Raw genomic sequence first — 21,319 nt, forward strand, 5'->3', positions numbered from 1 at the left:
ACATTATTATAATCACAAAAATAGCTAAGACGATAATAGCAAATACAGACAAAAACTGATCTCTTTACCCTTTCAGTATATTTTTTGAATGTTAGTATTACTGACAAAATAGCATTGATTTCAGACTATAAATTGGTCTGGTCAGAGAAACACTTCCTCAATCAAAACACAGAATCATCCAGTGTCAGATGAAAGATGGAAAATTAATTGAATGTTTCCTTCTGATTTTATATACTAACTCTGTACTTGCTCCCTCTATAGCATAAACAGCAAACCAGAATGATTTTGTAAATCTGGGGAATTTAATACACAAAATAAAGCACACTGTAGGAATGACACTTTCATCAAAGAAGTGTAAACAGAAAAAAAAGTAAGTATTTTAAACTTTTATTGTGGTGACATCTTTTGGCTATATCTGTGAAACCTCAAAATTTTTCATTTTCTTGTAATTCTTTAAATGCAGATCTTCAAATACTGTGGTTGAAGACGAACTAAAAAAATGAAGTCACAAAACAAAAATGAAAGGCTGAAAAAAGTGGGAAGGGTAAAACAGAAAACAGCATTACCTGCTCAAAGACCTTTAGCAGTTTTAATATTCACTGCTACAAGAGGAAGATGGAATAACTATGAACCTGACACTTGTTCCTAATTTCCACAGGAACCTGATTACATGAACATTTTCTGTGTCCTGTCTTCCCTCTAAAGAGTTTTCATTTCTACATGAAAGTTGCTATAAAAGTGTAAACAAAGAAAACACGACCAAAAGAAATTCTAAAAAAATGCACTCCTGTATTGAAAAAAAAAGGGGGTGGGGGGGCACTACCCTATAAGGCTACTCTCTCATTTGCTTTTTCTGCATAGTATATGACTGTTCCATTGTCAAAGATGGTAGAATGATGTATTCTAAAACGATTTAAGACAAAAATTAGAAGTCTAAAACAATTATGTCAATAAAACCCCCATATGTTTTACTAAGTATTTTCTTTTACTAAAACCCCTCTAAATACAGCAACACCCTCTTACTTGTTATGCTAAGCTTTGACACTGAACAAGTAATATTTCTACAAATTAGCTTGTTTATCTAAATCAGGAATTACATTCTACAAATAACAAATTATCTGATGTGTGTTAGAAAGCACAGACAACCTTCTCATCTTTTCATTCTAGAATTTCAGTCTTCGGTTGTTGCCCTTCCACTTTTTTTCACCTATTAATCTAACAGAGGTTATGGCTGGCAAAAGTTACTCTGAACGTATTAAGATAGACTGAAGTGTATAAGCAACAGGAAGAAGCCACTGTAAAAAGTCTTATCACATTACTTGACTTTGCCTAATCAGTTTGGATGGTTTGATATGCACTTTACCAAATACAAATTATCTTTCATGGGAAGCACAACAATGCCCCTAACTATGGAGGGGTTTGACAGCTGGTTTGTAAGAAAAGTTGAGTTAGTAGAAGAAATAACAATTGATGATTTTCGAGTGTATCCATAGCAAGACAAGGCCGTCAGCATGGAAACAGTTTAGAAAAGATACATGAAAATTTTTGTAAGTTAGACTACATGCAGAAGTAAATGTGTACACATGCTTTATTAAATTTCTGTAAAATTTCTGCCAATTATATTGACAAAAGTTAATTGCTTTGCACCAATGGATATAAGGTATTGTGATGTATTCATGACTTAAGATCATGCTTTGTTAAGAGTATATAAACTAGAGAACACACAAAATAAAAACTTTTTCTTCTTAGATCCTGATCACGTGTGTGTGTATGTCACATCCAACCTAACAGTGACACCTAACCTAACAGTGACACCTAACTCCAAAACTACTGTAAATATTCCATAACGCTCCATATATCAAAAAAATCAAATCATAATCAAGACTATGACGCTCATGACAAATGATTCATTAAGGAGGCTGAATTTTATTTAACAACTAATGGCCAGAAGGTTGCATATTTTCATCCAGCTTGTGTGAAGGATTGATTATGGATAGATTTGCTTAAGAGGAAAGTTACAGGTTTTTCAAAAGACAAACAAATACCCCAACCTGTATACATGCAAATAAAAGACACATTCCATCAATTTTTATGCCCATGGAAATGTTTAAGTAGCTTCTTAAAACTTAGATGAACATATCATTTAGACACTAACAGCTCTCACCTTTTACAACTAATATTTATGTGAAAGGTAACTCAGAAAGGCAACTAACCCTGCCTAATGTTGTAGGGCTCATATCTTGTTTATAATCTATTAACAATTGCTGTAGTGTATCCGACAACTGGCTGTCCTTCACCAACCTGCATGTTCTACTCCCTCACTTTGGACAAAGGCATGCAAATAAAAAAAAACTTAGCCAATTATTGTACTTTTCAATTCTTTGTTGCACCTCAAAATGACATCTTATACAGTGACCTCATAAAGCACTTTGAGCTAAATAATTTTTTAATTAAAAAAAAAATCCCAAATCACCACCTAATTGAAGACCTTCCTGGTAAGGCATTCAGTCCATGATTACCTACTAAAAATGCCTTCAAATATTTTTAAAAATTGAAGCATGGTTCCCTAAGTGATTGCTTCCAAAAATATTACCTGCATTAGTAAGACAAAAAGAGTAAAATGACAAAACTAAAGGCAAGATAACAGAATTTAACATGATGCTTCCATTCCTCTGTACTGTTGTCCATTAATGGGAAAATTTTGGCACTGGGACTTGTGACACTAAAACAAGACTATACAACAAAAGCAGCATTAGGTAAAATAGAGCATATAAAACACTGAAAACATATTTGCCCCTTTATAAGCACGTACAACATGCCTGTGAAACAGAGTATCAAATACTAAAGGAATACATTCTGACAATCTCATATTAGCTCATATTTTAAATCTGTGCTCACAAGACTGGAGAACACCTTTTCTAGGTGACAAGAAAATGCTACGTATATTAGGATTTCTGTTTTGTGTATGTTAGTATACTGGAAATAACTAATTTAACTTGTTTAAGTAAACAGAACTACTTTAAACATATCACAAAACACTGAAATTGGATACAAAGGTTTGCAGTCCTTGCATACCTCTTTCTGAACAGATTGTTGATCAGAAAGAAATATAAGTAAATCTCTACTAATAACTAGGTGTGTATATAGCCTCCCCTGGTCAAAGCCTCTCTCCTGGAAGGAATTTGATCAAAATTCCTGATCAAAGGAGACTCAACCTTCAAGTAATAATACCTATTTATATTGATATAATTAAATAAGAAGTTCTTAATGTGGAACTCCTCAATGTAGGCTTCCAATTACTGATGTAAATAAAGATTAAAGAAAACCTTATCTAAACTATACTTAATTATTATGGTGACTCAGCTGAGAATTCATATTTTGCCTTAAGGTTACTGCTCCTTAACAATAAGTGCTCATAAACTTAGGCTGCTACATGACTTTCTCTTTAGTTTTTCACTTGCTCTTCAAATACGCTGCACCTCCAAGAAATTCCCTGCCATTTTGTGCATATGGTAATGAGGAACACAGATTTATAGAAAAGAGCAGGATTTTTTTGGGAAAAAGCATTTCTCTCCATGGAGATTCCAAGAGTTGCTGTGCCAATTAAGAAGTTTATGTCTACAGAATAATTATTACAATATAGGTTATATCCTCTCAGGGTCTATGGCCCAAAACATAATTATGACAGCATCTTTGGTATCTACGGGTTGTATTCTCCCTACCAATTAGCTCCATTCAATTTTTGAATAAGACTGCTTCAATGTGATTATCAGCTTCTTGCAGAATTCCCAACACCTACAGTTGAAAAACCATAATCACCTTAACAATACTTAAACCCATCTAGTTATTTTCACAGAATGGCAGAATCTCAGAATATGCTGACATGGAAGGGACCCACAAGGACCATCAAAGTCCCTGTCCTGGCCCTGCACAGCACCATCCCCAAGAATAATACCTTGCACCCAAGAGTATTGTCTAAATGCTCAGGCTGGTCCTGTGACCAATTCCCTATGGAGCCTGTTCCAGTGGCCAACCACCCAGTGGCTGAAGAACCTTTTTCTAATATCCATCCTAAACCTCCCCTGACACAACTCCAGCTCATACCCTCAGGTCCTGTCACTGGGTACCACAGAGAAGAGATCAGTGTCTGCCCCTCCTCTTCCCCTCACAAGGAAGGTGTAACTGCAATGAAGTCTCCCCTCAGTCTCCTCCAGGCTGAAGAACAGACTTAGTAACCTTGCCTGTTCCTCATACGACTTCCCCTCAAGGCTCTTCACCATCTTCGTTGCCCTCCTTTGGACCCTCTCTAATAGTTTAATACCATTCCTATATTGTGGCAACCAAAACAACATGTTGGAGGCATTCCTCAAAGTTCCTGAGTTCTAACTTTCCCAATAACTTTTGTCAATTATTTAAGATAGTGAGTCAGTACAAAATACATAATACATAAAAATACATTTCCAAGTTCTACAGCAAGTATGTAAGTGCATTATAAATATTTAGGCAGTCAAGGAATTATGCTTACTACTGAGTGAAAAAAACACGGCATCAGCTGCAAAAAAGGTAGGTATGATTAAAAAAAAAAAGGAGAAGGAGATAGGTAGATATGGAGAAACCTAGTTTTCAAACTGGATGCCTGCATTGTATCAATTACATTAAAATCAGAAAATAACAAGATAAAGTATTATAAAACTATTTAAACTAAGATAAACTATTTTTTAAGCATAGCTGATAAAAGTTGAGATATACCACATTTTCAGAAATAAATAATGAAGTAGCAAAACTCAGCAGCTTATTTTGGTGCCTACATTCTTTAATTAGTCAGTCATTGTATATTACACTGATGAACTAACCTGCAGACACGGGCAGGAAAATACAGGTTCTGCCAGGACCGACAGAGGTATTTAGAGTGATCGATAACCCGAATCCAGTCCAACTCATCCATGGACACCTCAATGTAGTAGGAGTAAGACCTATGGATTGTCAAAAAACACTGGTTAAAATACAAGTCAACAAATTTTAGGAATTAAATTTTACACTGACTTCTGTATTTTCAGTGTGTCGAAAAGAAAACTCTTCTTACCCAGATCCCTATTTTCAAACTTACTTTGAAAAGGAACTCATAGTTAAGATGTATTTTCAGAGTTATTTAAAACATCCACACACTCACAATCTACAGTTATTACATGGGACTACTATGCCCCAAAAAATGGAATGGAGACATTGACTCTGTCATCAAAATTATCATTTGTATTCTTTCCTCATAGAATAAAACTAAATCACCACCAGTGATAGAGTACTACTTCTATTGCTAAATCAATAAAGAAAAAATGGAAAACAATTACTAGATCAAAAATGCAAATTCAAACTCCTCATTTGAAAAAAAACAAATTTAGTTTACGACCATTTTCACTGATGCTGTTCTTCACTTCTGACTCTTTCGGTTCTTTATGATCCACCACAGAACCTGTAATTTCTTCCTTACTCACTCCAAAACTACCTCATGAAAAATAAAAAAGCCACTGACAGAATCTGTGTCTTCCTCCTGCTTATCAGTTATATTTATCTTATATTTTGCTGTTAAAAGAAAGCAAACCCAAACTAGAATGTAAAAGTTACAGCTAATACCGTATTATAGCCATGACTGTAATGCTTAGAGTAAAGTAAAAATTTCACTTGTGGAACTGCTAGTCACTGAATATATGTTTCAGAGTATTTTCCTTCTCCTAAAGAACTAGTCTGCAACATTCAGAGGCATTTCAACAGCACCATGTCAGCACTTAACATCCTTTCACACCGATTTCTACAGAGGAGTCACTCCTAAAGAGTTCTACACAAGCATTTCTTATTAAACATTAATGCCTTTGTTAGCATTTCTAATCTTCCTGAGGACTTTTAAAAGAGTACGTACTTAAAATTATATTGTTTAAAAATCCTTAAAATGTTAGATAGTTGGTTAATACCTTGGAAAGGTAAGGCTAAGTCTTTAAATGTCAATTGCATAACCTAGCTTTCACATTCACACCAATCAGATGTGTAATACTCACAACCCACTAAATACAATGTGTTTTAGCAACAATTCTATTACAAACATATGTGTACTTGACCAAACTAGGCAGCAAAGTTTTAGAGTTTGAGTAGTTTGTACACAAAAGTTACTGACCTCTGTCAGTCCTCTCTGCCTAGAGAATTTAGAGGTTCTCATCATTGCTAACTAACATATATTTGTAACCAATACACAACATGCTACTTTTTGGTTTCTGAAGATACCACACAAAAAAAATATTACCACAAAAATACAGTTCCATTATTATACACAGTGGTATGCCTTTAATTTTTTTAAGGCTGGATAGCATCTTATTTGCTGAGGCAGTTTGGATAGCATCGCCTTAGCACTTTTACAGCTAAGATTCAGCTGTTAGCACTTCTGAACTAGAGATGTAGAACACCTGTTAGTTTCCATTTGGTTCTGTTAAGACTATCCAATAGATAAGAGCTTCACACAGACACTTAAAACAAAGAGAGTAGCTTAAAAAAAATTCCAACAAGAGGCAATCATGCTGTACAGTCTGTTCATGTCTGTACAGGTGTTAAAACACCTCCTGAGAAAATATTAGTCATGTATGCCATGAGAAAGATGTAGTTTAGTGGTCAGCAATTGCTAAGACCAAAGATGGTAGAAAGGAAAAGATCTCTACAAAAAGCAAGGACAATCTCAGAGCAAGAGAGACATGGACATGTCTGGGCAATCCCAGATCCTTAAGATCTTGGCTGGCAAAATTCATATAACAGAGAATCACAGAATATTCTGAATTAAAAGGGAACCCCTAGGATGATCAAAGTCCAAAACCTGGCCTTGCACAGGACAGATAGTGCTAATTCCAGTATGATACCTGCTGGGAAGCAAAAGAAACTTTCCACAGAAATCAGAATGATTAAAAAAAAACAATTAAAAATCAGCATGACACAGAAACTAGATCCTAAACTGTTGAGCCCTCAGTATTTTATGAAGACAAAAATCTCTAGAGATCCGCCTTGTCAGATATTCTGCCAGCAATAATAGTTTGTTTCTACAAAGTTCAGATAAGTACACAGGATGCCAAACAACAGATAACTTTGTAAGAAGTTGTCCAAAGGAGAACATTTTTTTGAGTTACAGCTTGAGTTCCACCAGCTGTAAATTCACGTCCTGCAGATGGGGGTATTTTACCAGTTATACAAGTTCTCTAAAAATTGCTAGAGAATTCATTACTAATATATCTCTAATACTGTTTCAGATTTGATAAAGTTGGTTGATAATTGTTTCATAAATTTGGTTGATCTTCTGGTACAACTAGTATGATATTATATGAAGCAGTTCCTTATAACTTCAAAGATCCACTTTTTGATCTTTACAAAAGAAATAGAAGTGAAAATAATTTCAGCTGAACTGAATTAGGAGAACTTCCCTGAAACAGTTAAATAGCTGAAATGAATTTGTTTTGAATTATTAGTAACTAATTAATATTTTAAAATTTATTTAAATTTACAAAAAGTCCCACCCTAACTAAAACTTTTATATACCTTGTTCTAGAATACATGGCTTAACTAAAAAAGCAAATACAACTGTTTTGCAACGCTAAACTGTTTTTTTTTTCTTGAAATAAAATAAAATTAATCCTTTATCAGAAAGGTAATAAGGTATATAATAAAGGTACAAGTAGCTTGTTTCATTGTTTTTGACAGCTTTTATTGTTTTTAACATCTTACCTGCTGAGCTGTCCACAAAACTGTAAGATCTTTGTCATGGCAAGTTACAAAATTAATATATTAAATTTCTCACAGAAAAAGGACCCTGCAATTTTTCTACTTCAGCAGACTCTCAATTGTTCAAATGAGCTTAATATGATTTTTCACACATTCCAAAATAATCTAAAGTATCTCAGTAACAACTGGCTACAGCATCTATGACAATTCATATTTCAGCAGTCTAACCATGAAGTGGCTTCTAATAACTACAGTAGTCAGTTGGTAATTCACATTCTAAATAAATTTTACTACCTCTGAATTACAGAATCACAGAATCATTTAGGCTGGAAAAGATCTCCAAGATCAAATCCAAGACCAATCTTATTGTCAAAGTATGCCATTTCTTAACAGTTTTGATATATTGAAGAAATTGGAACAAAGAAGACCTTTCAATGCTTGAAATGCAAATACGTAAAAAACATTTAATATTTTAAAGTAGTTTAAGATCTCTAAATATGATCTGGTGTGTAAGTAACCAAAATTACATTTAAAAATCAGGTTGTTTCCAAATAAACTTTGCAGCTGTCATCTCCAACACTACCATGCTATTTCCATAAAATATTTAAATTATAGTTTTGCACTGTTACATTATCTCCACTACAAAATGCATTACTTTCCCTTTTTACATCACCTTGGCACCTACCGACTATCTCTGTCCCACAGGAGAATTCTTATGTGGTTGATTATTGAGGGCTGGCCTAGTTTAATCTCAATTCCGGAGCGGCAGTCATCATTGATCGGGTGTCGAGAGAATCCATGATCCAGGTCATAGTTTTGAGTGTCTCCATCCAAAAGAGCAGACTTCAGCTCCCCTTTTACAACTTGTGCTCCATACTTCATTGTTGCAATATTCTCCCCTGGTACTAAGAAGAAAAGGGAATAGCCGCTTAAATTTTACATTCTGATACTGCAAATTTGATGTTCTGAATATCAACTCTATTAGGTCTGACCAAAGATTATCTTTTCTTGGACACAAACACATGCTCTAGGGGAAAAAAAAAAAAAAAAAAAAAAAAGGGAAAAGAAAAGAAGATAAAGAAGAGGCATTGAAAGAATTTAGCTTCTTACACTTTATTTGGTATCTCCTACATGCTTTATGGTAATAAAGCTGCGATAATTCACTATTATGTAGCAGCTCCATTCTAAGTCCCTTTCATGATTTTACAGAATTCTGTTGCACCTACCAATTGTTGTTTGGGTTTTATTGGGGTTTTTTTCCCCTTTAAATGGAAGAAACTTAAGTGTACAAGATGTGTATCAAACAGAAAATGCATCCTGATGCAGGATATTCAAGTTGCATCCTGAATTTGCAGAGTGGTGTATAAAGCAGTAAAACCATGTATGCTCCTCTGACAGCTATACAAGCTTCCTGCAAAGCTAAATTAAGTGAAATGGGAAACTTTTGGCTACTCGGGCTTTGAACTCACACGGAAAAGCAAGTTTTTTATGCAACCCTTTCACAGTAATAAGACTGTGTCCTAGGAATAGCTTCCTTCAAGCTGAGAATAATGATCCCAAACTTCAACTACAGAACAATACTCTAGCCTCTTCAAAACGACGTTTACAACAGCCTTCTTTGAGGAGGGATCCTAGAAAGTATGATCTGAAAACTAAATGATGAAAAGCTACCCGAAACTTTCCAGGCAGGTTGACAACAGAAGTATGAATTTTAACAGACTGATAAAAATATGACATCTAAAGAACAGAATTTCAAGTGGTAAGTGGTCATCAACATTTCCACAAACAGAAAATGTTTCAAGACCCTGAATGAGTACTAAAACAACAAAGAAATCCCACTCTCAAAAAAGCTGTGATTAGGAAGAAGACAGAGAAGACCATTTGACTTACTCAAATGTATCAACTGCATTGTCAACAGAATGTTTCACATAACGAGACTTTTACAATACCCTAATATTAAACTTATATGTTTAAATATTAATAACTATAACTTCTAAGGGAGAACAAAGAATATGCAATTCTAAGGTAGCAGTAATTTTCAGGGCTCATCATGCATGACTGAGAATACAGTGCAGACTCTTAAAAGAACATTGAACTTTTTTTATTTTGCTGTGGGTCAAATTCACACATTAGATGGTTAACAATATCTTTTTAAAGCTCGAGTGTTAGATACTCTTGTTGAATTAACAGAGAGCACAGAAAAAAAGTCAAACACAAGGCTTCTTACACTTTTAAAGTTTTAATAGAAACTACTTCAGAGACTTGTTTAAACTATTTAGACAAGCATGTGAAGAGTAAGAGAAAAGTCATAGGTAGTGAAGAAATTATGAAAATGTTTATGAAGTAAAAACCAAATCACTATCAACATAAAACCATTTAAATATCATATATCTCACAGCCAATTCATTTTAAATTTCAATGATTTTGTAAAACTTTTTCTATTCAATTACCACTTCCTCTAGGAAAATGGTATTGCATTCATGTTGGAGCAATATCTAAGATACAATGCAAGAAAATAATTTACTAGTATCAAGAATTAATTTGGAACAACAGATACATAACAAAATGTTTCATACTACAAACCTTTTATAACACACAGTAATAGACGAAAACTCAAAGCACAAATTAACCATGTCCTCCAGACAACCAGTCACTAAATTAGAAGGAAACAAACAAAAAACCTGATGCTTACTTAGCATGCCTCTGTAGTTGAGGTCCATGTCCCGACTCTCAGAACGAATCTTAATGGCATCTAGGATGGCATCAGGCGACAACAGTCCAGAAGGTCTTACAACATTCAGTAGTTCTGTTAGACTCATTAGTGGCAAACGTACTGCTTGCATGATATCAGCATGATTTTCCTTGGGGTTATGTTTACACCAGTTCATCAAAGCTTGGAAAATGTCCTTTTCAGGAGCTGCAAATGAGTCTCTCAGTACAATACTTAGAAGGGCAGCCTGGAAAAGATAAATAAAAATAAAAAATACACCCCCTAAATAAACAGAAATTAAGTTGAACTTTATTTTTTTAAATCAAGGAAAGTTCAAATAAGGCAAAAATTAATGGCTATTTTAAATTATAGCTTTTAAAAATAATCTTTAAAGTGGTGACTCCCTGAAACTGCAGATTGTTTTAGTTATGCAAGAATTACAGAATCCATGACCAAAATAATAGGCAATATAACAAAATCATTAGAAAAAACTGAAATGTAGAGAACTAATCAATTTAATATAATACCATTCAGTAGTTCAAATTTACTTTGGAATATTAGAAGAGATTTGGGGACTTAGCAGTATAGTTCAAAATATTCCTTTAAACTTAGGTTGCTATAAGACCACTGATGAGAAAAAAAGTGTTGCTTGAAACCACTTTTTTGAACCACTTCTAACTACTTGGGATTTCTGTCCTGTCACAATCATTCTCCCTCTTTTGGTACCAATTAAGAATCACCAGGTAAAAACTCCAGTGGCTCTTATTCATGTAGAAAACCCACTGACTGCAAAATGAGAACACAAATAATCAAACAGTTTTTTTATTTTCACTTAGCTAGCAAAATAATCAGAAGCTGGCCCAGCAAAAGGAAAGATCACTCATATATACCAGGACTGGCTATGTCAAAGACCTCAAAGCATGCACTTCCTGATGAATGATGTTTGCTCATTTCTTTATTGATAATACACTCTCAGGACTCAGATTTAACAAACTGCATATGACAAACTACAGTCTTTTTTCTTTATACAATGAGTTATTTACAGCAGTGTCTCATATGCATTCAAGGAAGAGACCCTTCACAGCTCTACCCAATTAAAGCATCATTAATTCAAGGTGCTCTGTTGCTTCATGTGAACACTACTTGAAAACACTCTCACTATTAAGTCCAGCCCAAATACCCCTCCAGACTCAGTCACAAATATTTATACATGTAACAAAAAAATCAACACACAAAAAACCCAAAACACCATATCACACCACCATATTCCTCAAGTTCAGAACATGATGACAATCAGCAATATAAATCACAGTAATCTCCAGAATGCTTTAGTTCACCCAGCAGAAAATCACCCATCACTGATGAAGCTTGTATCAAGGAATTAATAGAACAAAGTATGTCCTGTCATATTCAAGTCTATATTTGACTTCCCCTCTGCAGCATTTAAAAGCCAAATTATATTATACATTATATAACAGATGAAATAAGACAAATTAAAATTAGATTGCCTGCTACTATCTTTTAGAACACTCCATTAGATACACTATAAACTATATTGACTGGTCAATACTTTAAAAATTCAGATCAGATTGCCAAAATATTCAGCTTATCTTGAGCATTTCCGACTGACACAGTTTCACAAGCATAAAATAACTATGAGCTGACACAAGTTTTTAATTGGTGCCCCCCATAAGCATTTCATCACAAAATTGTATTACCATTAAAATTAGCAGCCTTGGGGAAAAAAAGTACAAACTAAAGATATACCTTAGAAAGTGACAGGAAGCCTTCGCTGGAGAGCACCTCTTGGGCATTTCTATCCATGAACATACAGCACATGAAAGTTAATTTGGGAAGAGAATAAAGACTGGCAACATCAAAAGTCATACAGACATTCTGAATATTAAGTATTGTGCAAAGATACTCAGACGTAGAATCCTCCAGTTCTGGGAATCCGTATTTATGTGCTAGGCTTAAGAAGTCAAGAAGAACCTCTTCCTTCTCATCTCGTAGTGTAGCACGACCAGTGTAAATGTATTTCAACAGCATGGTAAATGCTTCTGCAGTGGTGTCCTGAAGTGGAATTTCTGCTTCAGGCTGAGATTCTCTCATTCCTCCATACAATAATGCTCTATAAGGGAAAAGAGTTTTGTTTTGTTAGTAGCTTATCCCTCTGACAAAATTCACTGGGATATTAAATCTATTTCTATTGAAAAATCTCCAACTCTTAAAACAAGTTGGATTAGTATTATTCCTAGTTTTAAAATATATATTCTAGTCTGTGTCAGCCAAAGCTCTTCTCAATTCCAATTCATCAAAATGCAACTTGCTATGTGACTATATTCCATAGAAACACACCATTTATACTCTGAGAAATCAAAACAACTCTGCAGTAGTACTTTCCTGCTCTCAAGTTCTCTTTCTTTTGAATTTGTGAAACTACCTTCAAAATCCAATTTAATGAACGTCAAAAGAATAACAGTGTGACATGCTATTTATCTTTTTCTATTTGAACAATTATTTGATGTGATGGGAAGCATTCACACAGAAAAGTTCACACTCAGTGGACAGATGATTACACCCTAAAAAGTTCATAGGAAAATAATGTTTATCTCATCTGCACAAAAGCTTCCTGTGAGCCTGACAAAAAGCCTTACTTCACCTGAAATAATGGCATCTAGCAGCCAGAATGACTCTGTGTGCCGGAAAACGCTTCTTTTCCACAATAAAGGTAACATCACTGTAATCCTCCCTGTTCATTAGAGCACCAATGTGTTCTGACAAAATGTGAACGTGGTCGATATCCCCCACAGCCGTGTACGGACGAAGTGGGTGGCTGTTACTCATCTTGGAAGGATGGTGATACTGATAGCCTAAAGGAAAAAGAAAGAAAGCAGTATCACACTGGGCAAAAATATTAAGAATAGCAAGCGTAACTGCAATTAAAAAAAAGTGACTAATCTAAGTAATTATATAAGAAAAATTAAACTGAGGTTTTCTACAAGAGTTCATTTTCAACCAGACTCAACATAGCTGGCACCAACAATTCTAGCTAAGTATTTCAGAAAATTATCACCTTGTTATTCAGTCAACTCATTTACTTAAAATAAAGTTTCCAACAAATGGAATTAAAAATTAAACTATTTTACATCATTAGAAAGCATTAGAAAGCAATTTTATCCGAATAAAAATGCACACATGCAAAGTAGAAAAAAGCAATATGACCAATTTAAGCTTAGTCTTAACTCTCCAGCCTGTACTAGAATAAGTGAAAAGTAAAAACTGTTTTTGCAGGTTTCTATTCAGCTTTTCAGAATTGGGAGAAAATAAACAATCAGGATAACTTTTAATAAATAACACAGTCTGTCAGAGAGAAAAGCTTTACAATGTACAATTCAATTTCTTATTCTTTACACTTAGTTTTCTCAATGATTTCTTGTTCCTGCATATATATATACACACACACATATATATAGACACATATATAAAAACAACTCCCCTGATACCTCTCAGTCATAAAATTAGGACATTGCCCACTAATATGTAATACAGATAAATGCATTAGCCATATCTTCTATGGAATTCTTTTGCTTCTTCTTCATTCACAACAGGTTTTTGCTTTTTATGGTTTTGCTTTATTTTGACAAGAGGCTTTCTGCAGTCTCAATGGCAAGAGCACCCAAAAGCGAATTTAGGTCTTATATTGGCTTCTACTGTGACACTTTGGTTTACTTTTCTTTAAAAGAGATTGGTTGTTTCAGATAATGACCATCCCTACCTTCAGAGATATCTTCCCTGCTCCAGTTACTAGCCACTTTTCAAAATGGGCAGATACCCAGTACTGAAGAAAGGCGGTGTACCACACAAACCAAGAAAATTATGAGGCCATACCTTACACACACCTAACACATGAATATTTCAAGTCAAATATTCATGACAGAAATACACTTTTAAGTTCTACTGTAAAAATACTATGAGAAAATATGTTAAAAAACCCTAAACAGAAGCATTGAGGGTTAAGTATTATTTTCACTTTAACACAGGGAAATGCTTTACCAAAAATCAAGATACTGTGGAAACACAGTGCTGAAGAACCTCAAATGGAACTGTAACGAACAAAGTTCCCGGTGCCACCAGGGTTGCTGGGCGGACAGTGCCTTCCTGGTTCCCATGGCAACACTGGAACAGCTGCTAGCTCTAGCTAAGTACCAATATTGCAATGTTAATTAGCTAATTGTTCTGTTTGTTTTCTCTAACTACCTAGAGATAACTTGCCTCCCCCACCCAAGCTGCCATTCTGCGACTAAAATGCAAATAAAAAACCCTTGGGAGCCTGGGAGTGTTTTTTAGGGGATAAAGACACTGCTAAATAAAGAACTAAACACAGCAGAGGGAGCTAGATAAATGCCCTAGCTGAGGAAGAGGGAAACACATCCCCTGATCGACTTTTGTCCTATCACCATCACCTACAAAAGACTAAACTAGAGCAGGCTGTGGGAAGCAAAAATAAAAGAGACAGAATTTCCTGGTGTTACCACAAGGAAAGGGAACAGCTGTTGTTCTGGACTTCAGCAACAGATTCTGCACGCCTCTTGACCCTTCAGCTACCTGGGAAAGCTACAAGAGTGGGGGTGAGCTCTGTGTTGGGCCCCCTGCGCAGCTGATCTTTTTAATAAAGCGCTGAACATTAATAAAGGCATTAGCCCTGTTCATTTCAGAACTAAACAAAAAGTGATAGAAATAGAAAATAAAATTTAATAAAAATACAGCATGCTAAATCAATCATAGATCACAACACAAATGGGACCAAACTCCCAGGTTTCCACTGGCTGTCCCTGCCACTGAATTAGAAGCTGCGTGGCTGTGTAGCCAACACAGCACAGAACCAGCAACACTGGCCAAGATACTGGAGGCAGCCTAACCATGGGAATGCAACACTGTAGTCATTCTTCTCTCCTGACATGAAAGCAAATTAATTTTCAAGTTTTCATCGTAATAGACTATTTCTACCACTTGCATTGGTTAACTTACAATTAGTTAAGACAATTTAGATTTATTCTACATACACTTCCAGTAATATTTACTTTCTGACAAGCAAGATTAAGCTGATTACATCAGCCCAGCAATATCTGTTTGTACCACCAATACCACTTATCACAACATAACTTTAAGTTTATAGACAACAGTAAAACTGAAATGTCCTCAAAATAGAAAACTTTCTATTACACCATGGGATGATAGAAAAAGATGCATTTGTTATTTGTTACTCAGCTCAGGTAACAAATCTCAGGTCTGGGTACTCCTCGAAGACTTCCATACCACACCCATAATTGCTGTTGTTAATCTTCATTTGCAATAGTCAGGCAAACCAATTACGTGTGACACATAATCAAGGAACTCTCTATTATCTCTCTTCTGCTAGTTTAAACATGTGTTGATTCGGGAAGCTGATTTATGATACTTCATCCATGTACAAATATTGGCACATTTTAATTTTACAATCTATTTTTATTTCAGATTTTTTACTACATTCCACTTCTTTTGTTTACGGAATCTACTCTTGTCTTTGAAAAATAAGAACAGGTACTGTTATATGTCCAGCCAAATTAAAATAAAAAAAATAAAATATTTATTTTGCAATCAAATTCTATCTAGCCAGCCACAAGGAAAGAACAGTGCCGAGCCCAGAGTTGGCCCTGGGTGTGCAACAAAAAAGTCAGCCTCAGCAGAGGTTTTCATCTATGCCCACACACCTCCATCCTGGCACAAGCAGTTTTTATAGGAAACATTCTGCCTGAGGCCAAGATTTCGGTAATCAGTCTTTTCTTCTATTCAGAGTCCATAGGTTAATGAGATTTTCTTTTTTTGGTGATGAGGAAGAACAATTTAATGTCTGGAGTTGCTGAATCCCTTGATTAAATTTAGGGGAACGCTGCATTCACATGTATCTGCCCCAGGATTTCCATGATATCCATCTTGGGTCCTTCATACGATGATCAGCACCTGGGGTCCCGGTGTCTCTCCAGACATGGCCCATCTCCTGGCTGAGCCACATCCCACGTGTAAATCGGGTTTCAACATACACCAGGTTTCCCTTGCGAGGGTGGGGGGGACTCCTAATACAAACGTATATACTCCAACAAATATTCGATATCACATATATCAAACTAGAAATGGTGTGAATTGTATCCACTACACATAACAGTGCTGTCTGAATAAAATAAAATACAGTCTGAGAGACTGTAAAAGTAGTGAAGACAAGGGAATGCCACCAGCTGCACATTAATTTTGCTTTCAGTAGCTGTGGATATTGTAATGTGCCAATAGGGAAAAAAGCTCAAGGGAAATAGTTTTTATTTAAGGTTAAATAAACAAATAAAATCAAAAGCACACTTCCCTCTCAAGTGTACATAAACCTTTGTCTAAACAAGTATCATTGTATATAAGAGGGCAAAGTCTGAAGTGGGTACAGTTGCTAGTGACCTGAGGATGGCCAGTTCTTATGAGCATCAAGATGCTGAATAGCAAGCAGTGAAAGTAGAAATTCAGATATCAGCCTGTGTGTAAGCAGCAAGGCAAATTTCTTCTGATGTGTCATGCTCTCTGAATTGCTGGTTCCATGCACTATTCCACCATCAGTTTCAAACACAAACATGCTGAGCACTGGAAATACATGGACTCATGATGGCTACAAGCTGAGGAGGCCTTTGACATGTTTGAATGACCCAACGTGTTGGGCACTGTCACCTTTACAAAACCATATTCATACCCTTTTTGTGCACTATGGGTATCACCAGTATATTGAAGAAACATGGCAACTCATCTGTTGTCTACCAGTACAGATTTCCAACAGTTTTGTCTGTATTGTGGATTTTTCATATAAAGCAGACCAGTGAGACAGTCCTGCCTCCAAAATATAGAACCAAATAATACATTAATTACTATCTTCCTAGGCTGGATTCATTAATGGTACAAATTCAGGTAACCCTGTAAGCGATCTGTACATTTCTTGTTTGAGGAAGTAAAACTTAATAACCTCTTTAGTCATGCCAAGTTCCTATGAGCTCACAACTTCCCTGTATAGCTAAACATGTCTTTTTCTAGTTGTTATTCAAAAGTACAATTTATGATTAAAAAATGGATGCTGCTAAGAATTTGGGCAGAGCCCTTCCTGAAGCTCCCTCTGGCATTTTCTGTCATCAAACAACATCACCTTTTCAGAGAATACAGGCGCTTACTCTTCCTGGTAGTCAAAGAACATGGCATTTGTACATCTGTTGCCAGCACCACAACCTATTTCCAGGAGGTATTCAGAGTGTTATGTATAGTAAATATAATTTGCGCCATTCCTTGTATGAAATATGTAATATTGGATACTTGTTAGATTATGCCCTTTGTATTAGTTCCCTCCCCCTTGCAGGCGAGACTGGGTGTATATTGGAAACTGATTTATAAGTAAAAGGATGTGGCTCGGCCAGGAGATGGGCTATGTCTGGACTCCCATCGGGACTCCAGGTGTCAATCATCGGGTGCTGATCATCTTGTAAACGGCCCAAGATGGATATCATGGAAATCCTCAGGCAGATACATGTGAATGCAACCTTCCCATAAAATCTCATCAGAGATTCACCTACTCCGGACACTGAATTATTTCTCCGCATCACCAAAAAAAGAAAATCTTATTAACCTTTGGACTCTGAATAGAAGAAAAGACTGATTGCTGAAATCTTGGCCTCAGGCGGAATTTTCCCTATAAAAACCACTTGGGCCAGGATGGAGGTGTGTGGGCATAGAGGAAAACCTCTGCTGAGGCTGACTCCTTGTTGCACACCCAGGGCCGACCCCGGGCTCGGCTCTGTTCTTTCCTTGTGGCTGGCTAGATAAAATTTGATTGCAAAATAAATATTTTATTTTTTCATATTAATTTGGCTGGACAAATTTTCATTTATAACAAGAGGTAATTAACTGCTTCAAAAGTCAGCTGCTGCAGCTTTGGTCACGAAATAGAAATAAATAAACAAAAGTATTCTCAGTGATTCTGAAGCACCATTAGAACTGCAACAATCTGAAAAAGCACTTAAGTTCTAAGGCCTAAAAAAATTCTCTGACCTCACTGAAAGACATGCTATTTGGTGGCTACCTTCAAGAACTGAGCATGTGAAAAATGCAGCCTGGTATTTATGACATAAAGCAGCATGCAATACTACATAATATGTGCTGTGTTCCTGGAGAAATAACCACCCCCTCCATGCTTTCAGTTTCTTGTATTTCTACTCAGCAGGTAATATGTAACATGTTATGGGATACAAAAACATGATCTAGGAAATTCAGCAACAACAGTAACGACATCCTTTCTGAACAACTCTCAATTGCGATGAAAGATCAGCATTCAGTCTCTTCCCTCTCTCATTTAGGTTAACATTGAAGAATCCTCTGAAAAGCAGTGCTGCTTCAATGAAACATGAAAGTGATCTTTTTCTACCAGGTGTAGAAAATTGAATGTAAGAAATTAATCATTAATTATTTGAAGAAATTGTATATAACATGAGTGAAGAATGCTTACATAACTGATAGCTCTATCAAAACTTTAGAAATAAATGCAAGTAAACAAATTATTCCTAGAATTACTTTTTTCATTAAATAAGTCCAGTTTATAAACACTGAGCAAATAATTTCATACCCCTAAAACAACTAATTCCTACATTCTCTAGTTTGTACCAAACAAGGTAATACTTTCATCAGAATTACACAAAGAGAATTTTCTTAAATGTAATTCTTTTACACTGCTCTTTTATCTAAAAATTGGTTCTCAGTTGATTGGATGGTACTTGAGTAGTATTTCAATTTTTTTGTAATTAAGTACTTCATAATTATTGTAAATAATTTCAAGTAAAATATTAGTTTAATCTCAATTTTTATTACTACAGACTCCCAGAACATGATAGGTGTAACAGTAACACTACTGTACAAATATACCACTGGCTCAAATCATATGGTTTATGTTTTCAATGGATACACATATGTCTTTTCATAAATATATAATCTCAGGAAACAGAAATTTTCAGTAAATACTTCAACATTCAAAGTGCAAATACTTTGGTTCTGTCAGAACCCTAGATCCTTCGTACTTCTAAGTAACAATGGTTGGTTCAACCAAAGTTGAACCTAAGTAAAAATTGTAACAGGGGAAAAAACAAACAAACAAGTTTTGATACTTTGTAGCCAAAAATAGAAAGAACAATCTCTTAGAACTCAAAATGTCCCTCAGACATTTTTGGAGGTTCCAGGCCCTGGGCAGAAGCATTTGAGACCCCGGCATGCAGCTGGAAACAGCTGCGATTTTGAGTTTGAGCCATGGAATGAGTTACCAACTTTGAAGGTGGAACAAGCAGTCACAAAAGTTTAGATATTATAGTAGAAGTAGCTACAAAGTAGAGGGGAGAATTTTTTAGTATTGTACAGGGGGGTTTTAACACCTGTACAGGGGGAGTTTTACTTTGTACATGGGGTCAGAAGTTCTAAGATGGAGGAATGTAGGCCAGTCCTGTTCTTCCTTGCCTCCATGTTCTTGGTGATGCTGGCTGGCACTTACGGATTGGTTGTGAAAGGATTAAAAGGAAAGCAGATGGTAACATTTGTGGAAACTAACCACACCATCCAATCACAGCATTCTAAACAGCAATTTAGTACCAAAAAATGTTTTGACTCAAAGCATATGGGAAGTTATGCCCTGCTCATCTGCAAACACATTCCCATCACTTAAGTGCTGTAGTGCTAACATTTTACACACTCCTCAGACGCTTTCCTGTCACAGAAGAGTGGGAATAAGTTTAGCTAAGTACAAGAACAAAATAACAAGATACTTAGTCCAGATTATTTATTAACATATATATAAAAAATTAACATGGTTAAAATGGCATACAACAAAAACATTAAAATATCAAGAAAACACATCGGGTCCACTCACCAGTGAAGCTGTCTGAAGACCTACAGTGCGTGTAGCCTGTAGGCAGATTCCCTGCTTCCGGGAAATTAGGGTTCTTTGCCATTCTGAACAACAGACAGATTGAACAGCAAGCTCATAGAAATGTTATTCAGCAACATCCAGCTGCACAGCAACAACTGGACCATTTCCTGGAACAATGCATGAAATACACATCATCAGAAATAATGAGTACAAAGCCTTATGATGAAAGTGAGAGATGCATATTTCTCAATTCAACTTCTTGCAGACATAAATTCTTTAAAAAGCTTTCAATTTAACAGGAAAACTTCTAAAAACATTAGAATATAGGAATAGTATTGCTATTCTGAGTCATCATAATTTAATTTTGACTGCTAATATTTTAAACCATTAGAGAAGACAGTAACACATCGCCATATTCCATATAAGCTAAAAAATTCTATCCTGACATTTCTGCGACAGCATTAATGCCCCTGGAAAACACCATTTTCCCAGATGGGTGTCCTAATTAAACTAGGTCTAGACAAACTGTATCACACATGCTTTATTCCCTACAAAATACAAAATTTATTCCAGACAAAATTCTCCAAGTGTTCTTGCCTAACTAAAGTGTTGGGGATTTCATTTGGGCTTTGGTAGTTTTTTTTTTTACAAAACTTAAGGCAGCTGCAAGACCTGTCTATTGCACAAGCCTTTTTTTTTTTTAACAGGAAACCAAAACAAAACTGTAAGGTTAGGAATGGAGAAATATAGAGGCTTGATTTGCTTAAATACATAACCAACATAATGAGTTTCTCTCAACAATTACAAATTACTGCTAACCTTCCAGGAAGAAAAATAAACTGTATTTAATTTGCTAAATGGATGATATCTTGATCTATGAATTCTCTCATGATATG

At 35.4% G+C, this 21,319-nt stretch overlaps 1 protein-coding gene across 2 annotated transcripts in view; it reads right to left on the bottom strand.

The window, feature by feature from the left end:
- Positions 1-21,319, bottom strand: part of BTBD9 (BTB domain containing 9) — a 119,884-nt gene that overhangs the window by 97,341 nt on the left and 1,224 nt on the right. For both annotated transcript variants that reach the window (XM_021550404.3, XM_021550403.3), the window contains exons 2-7: positions 20,424-20,590; positions 13,119-13,329; positions 12,224-12,587; positions 10,439-10,703; positions 8,432-8,651; positions 4,854-4,973 (exon numbers count right to left, since the gene is read on the bottom strand). In XM_021550404.3, coding sequence (XP_021406079.2) covers positions 4,854-4,973; positions 8,432-8,651; positions 10,439-10,703; positions 12,224-12,587; positions 13,119-13,329; positions 20,424-20,505 — 1,262 coding nt within the window. In that variant the 5' untranslated portion in view covers positions 20,506-20,590. The remainder of the gene's footprint in view (positions 1-4,853; positions 4,974-8,431; positions 8,652-10,438; positions 10,704-12,223; positions 12,588-13,118; positions 13,330-20,423; positions 20,591-21,319) is intronic.

The sequence above is a fragment of the Lonchura striata genome, chromosome 3 (genome assembly GCF_050655825.1).
Source record: "Lonchura striata isolate lonStrDom1 chromosome 3, ASM5065582v1, whole genome shotgun sequence".
NCBI lineage: Eukaryota > Metazoa > Chordata > Aves > Passeriformes > Estrildidae > Lonchura > Lonchura striata.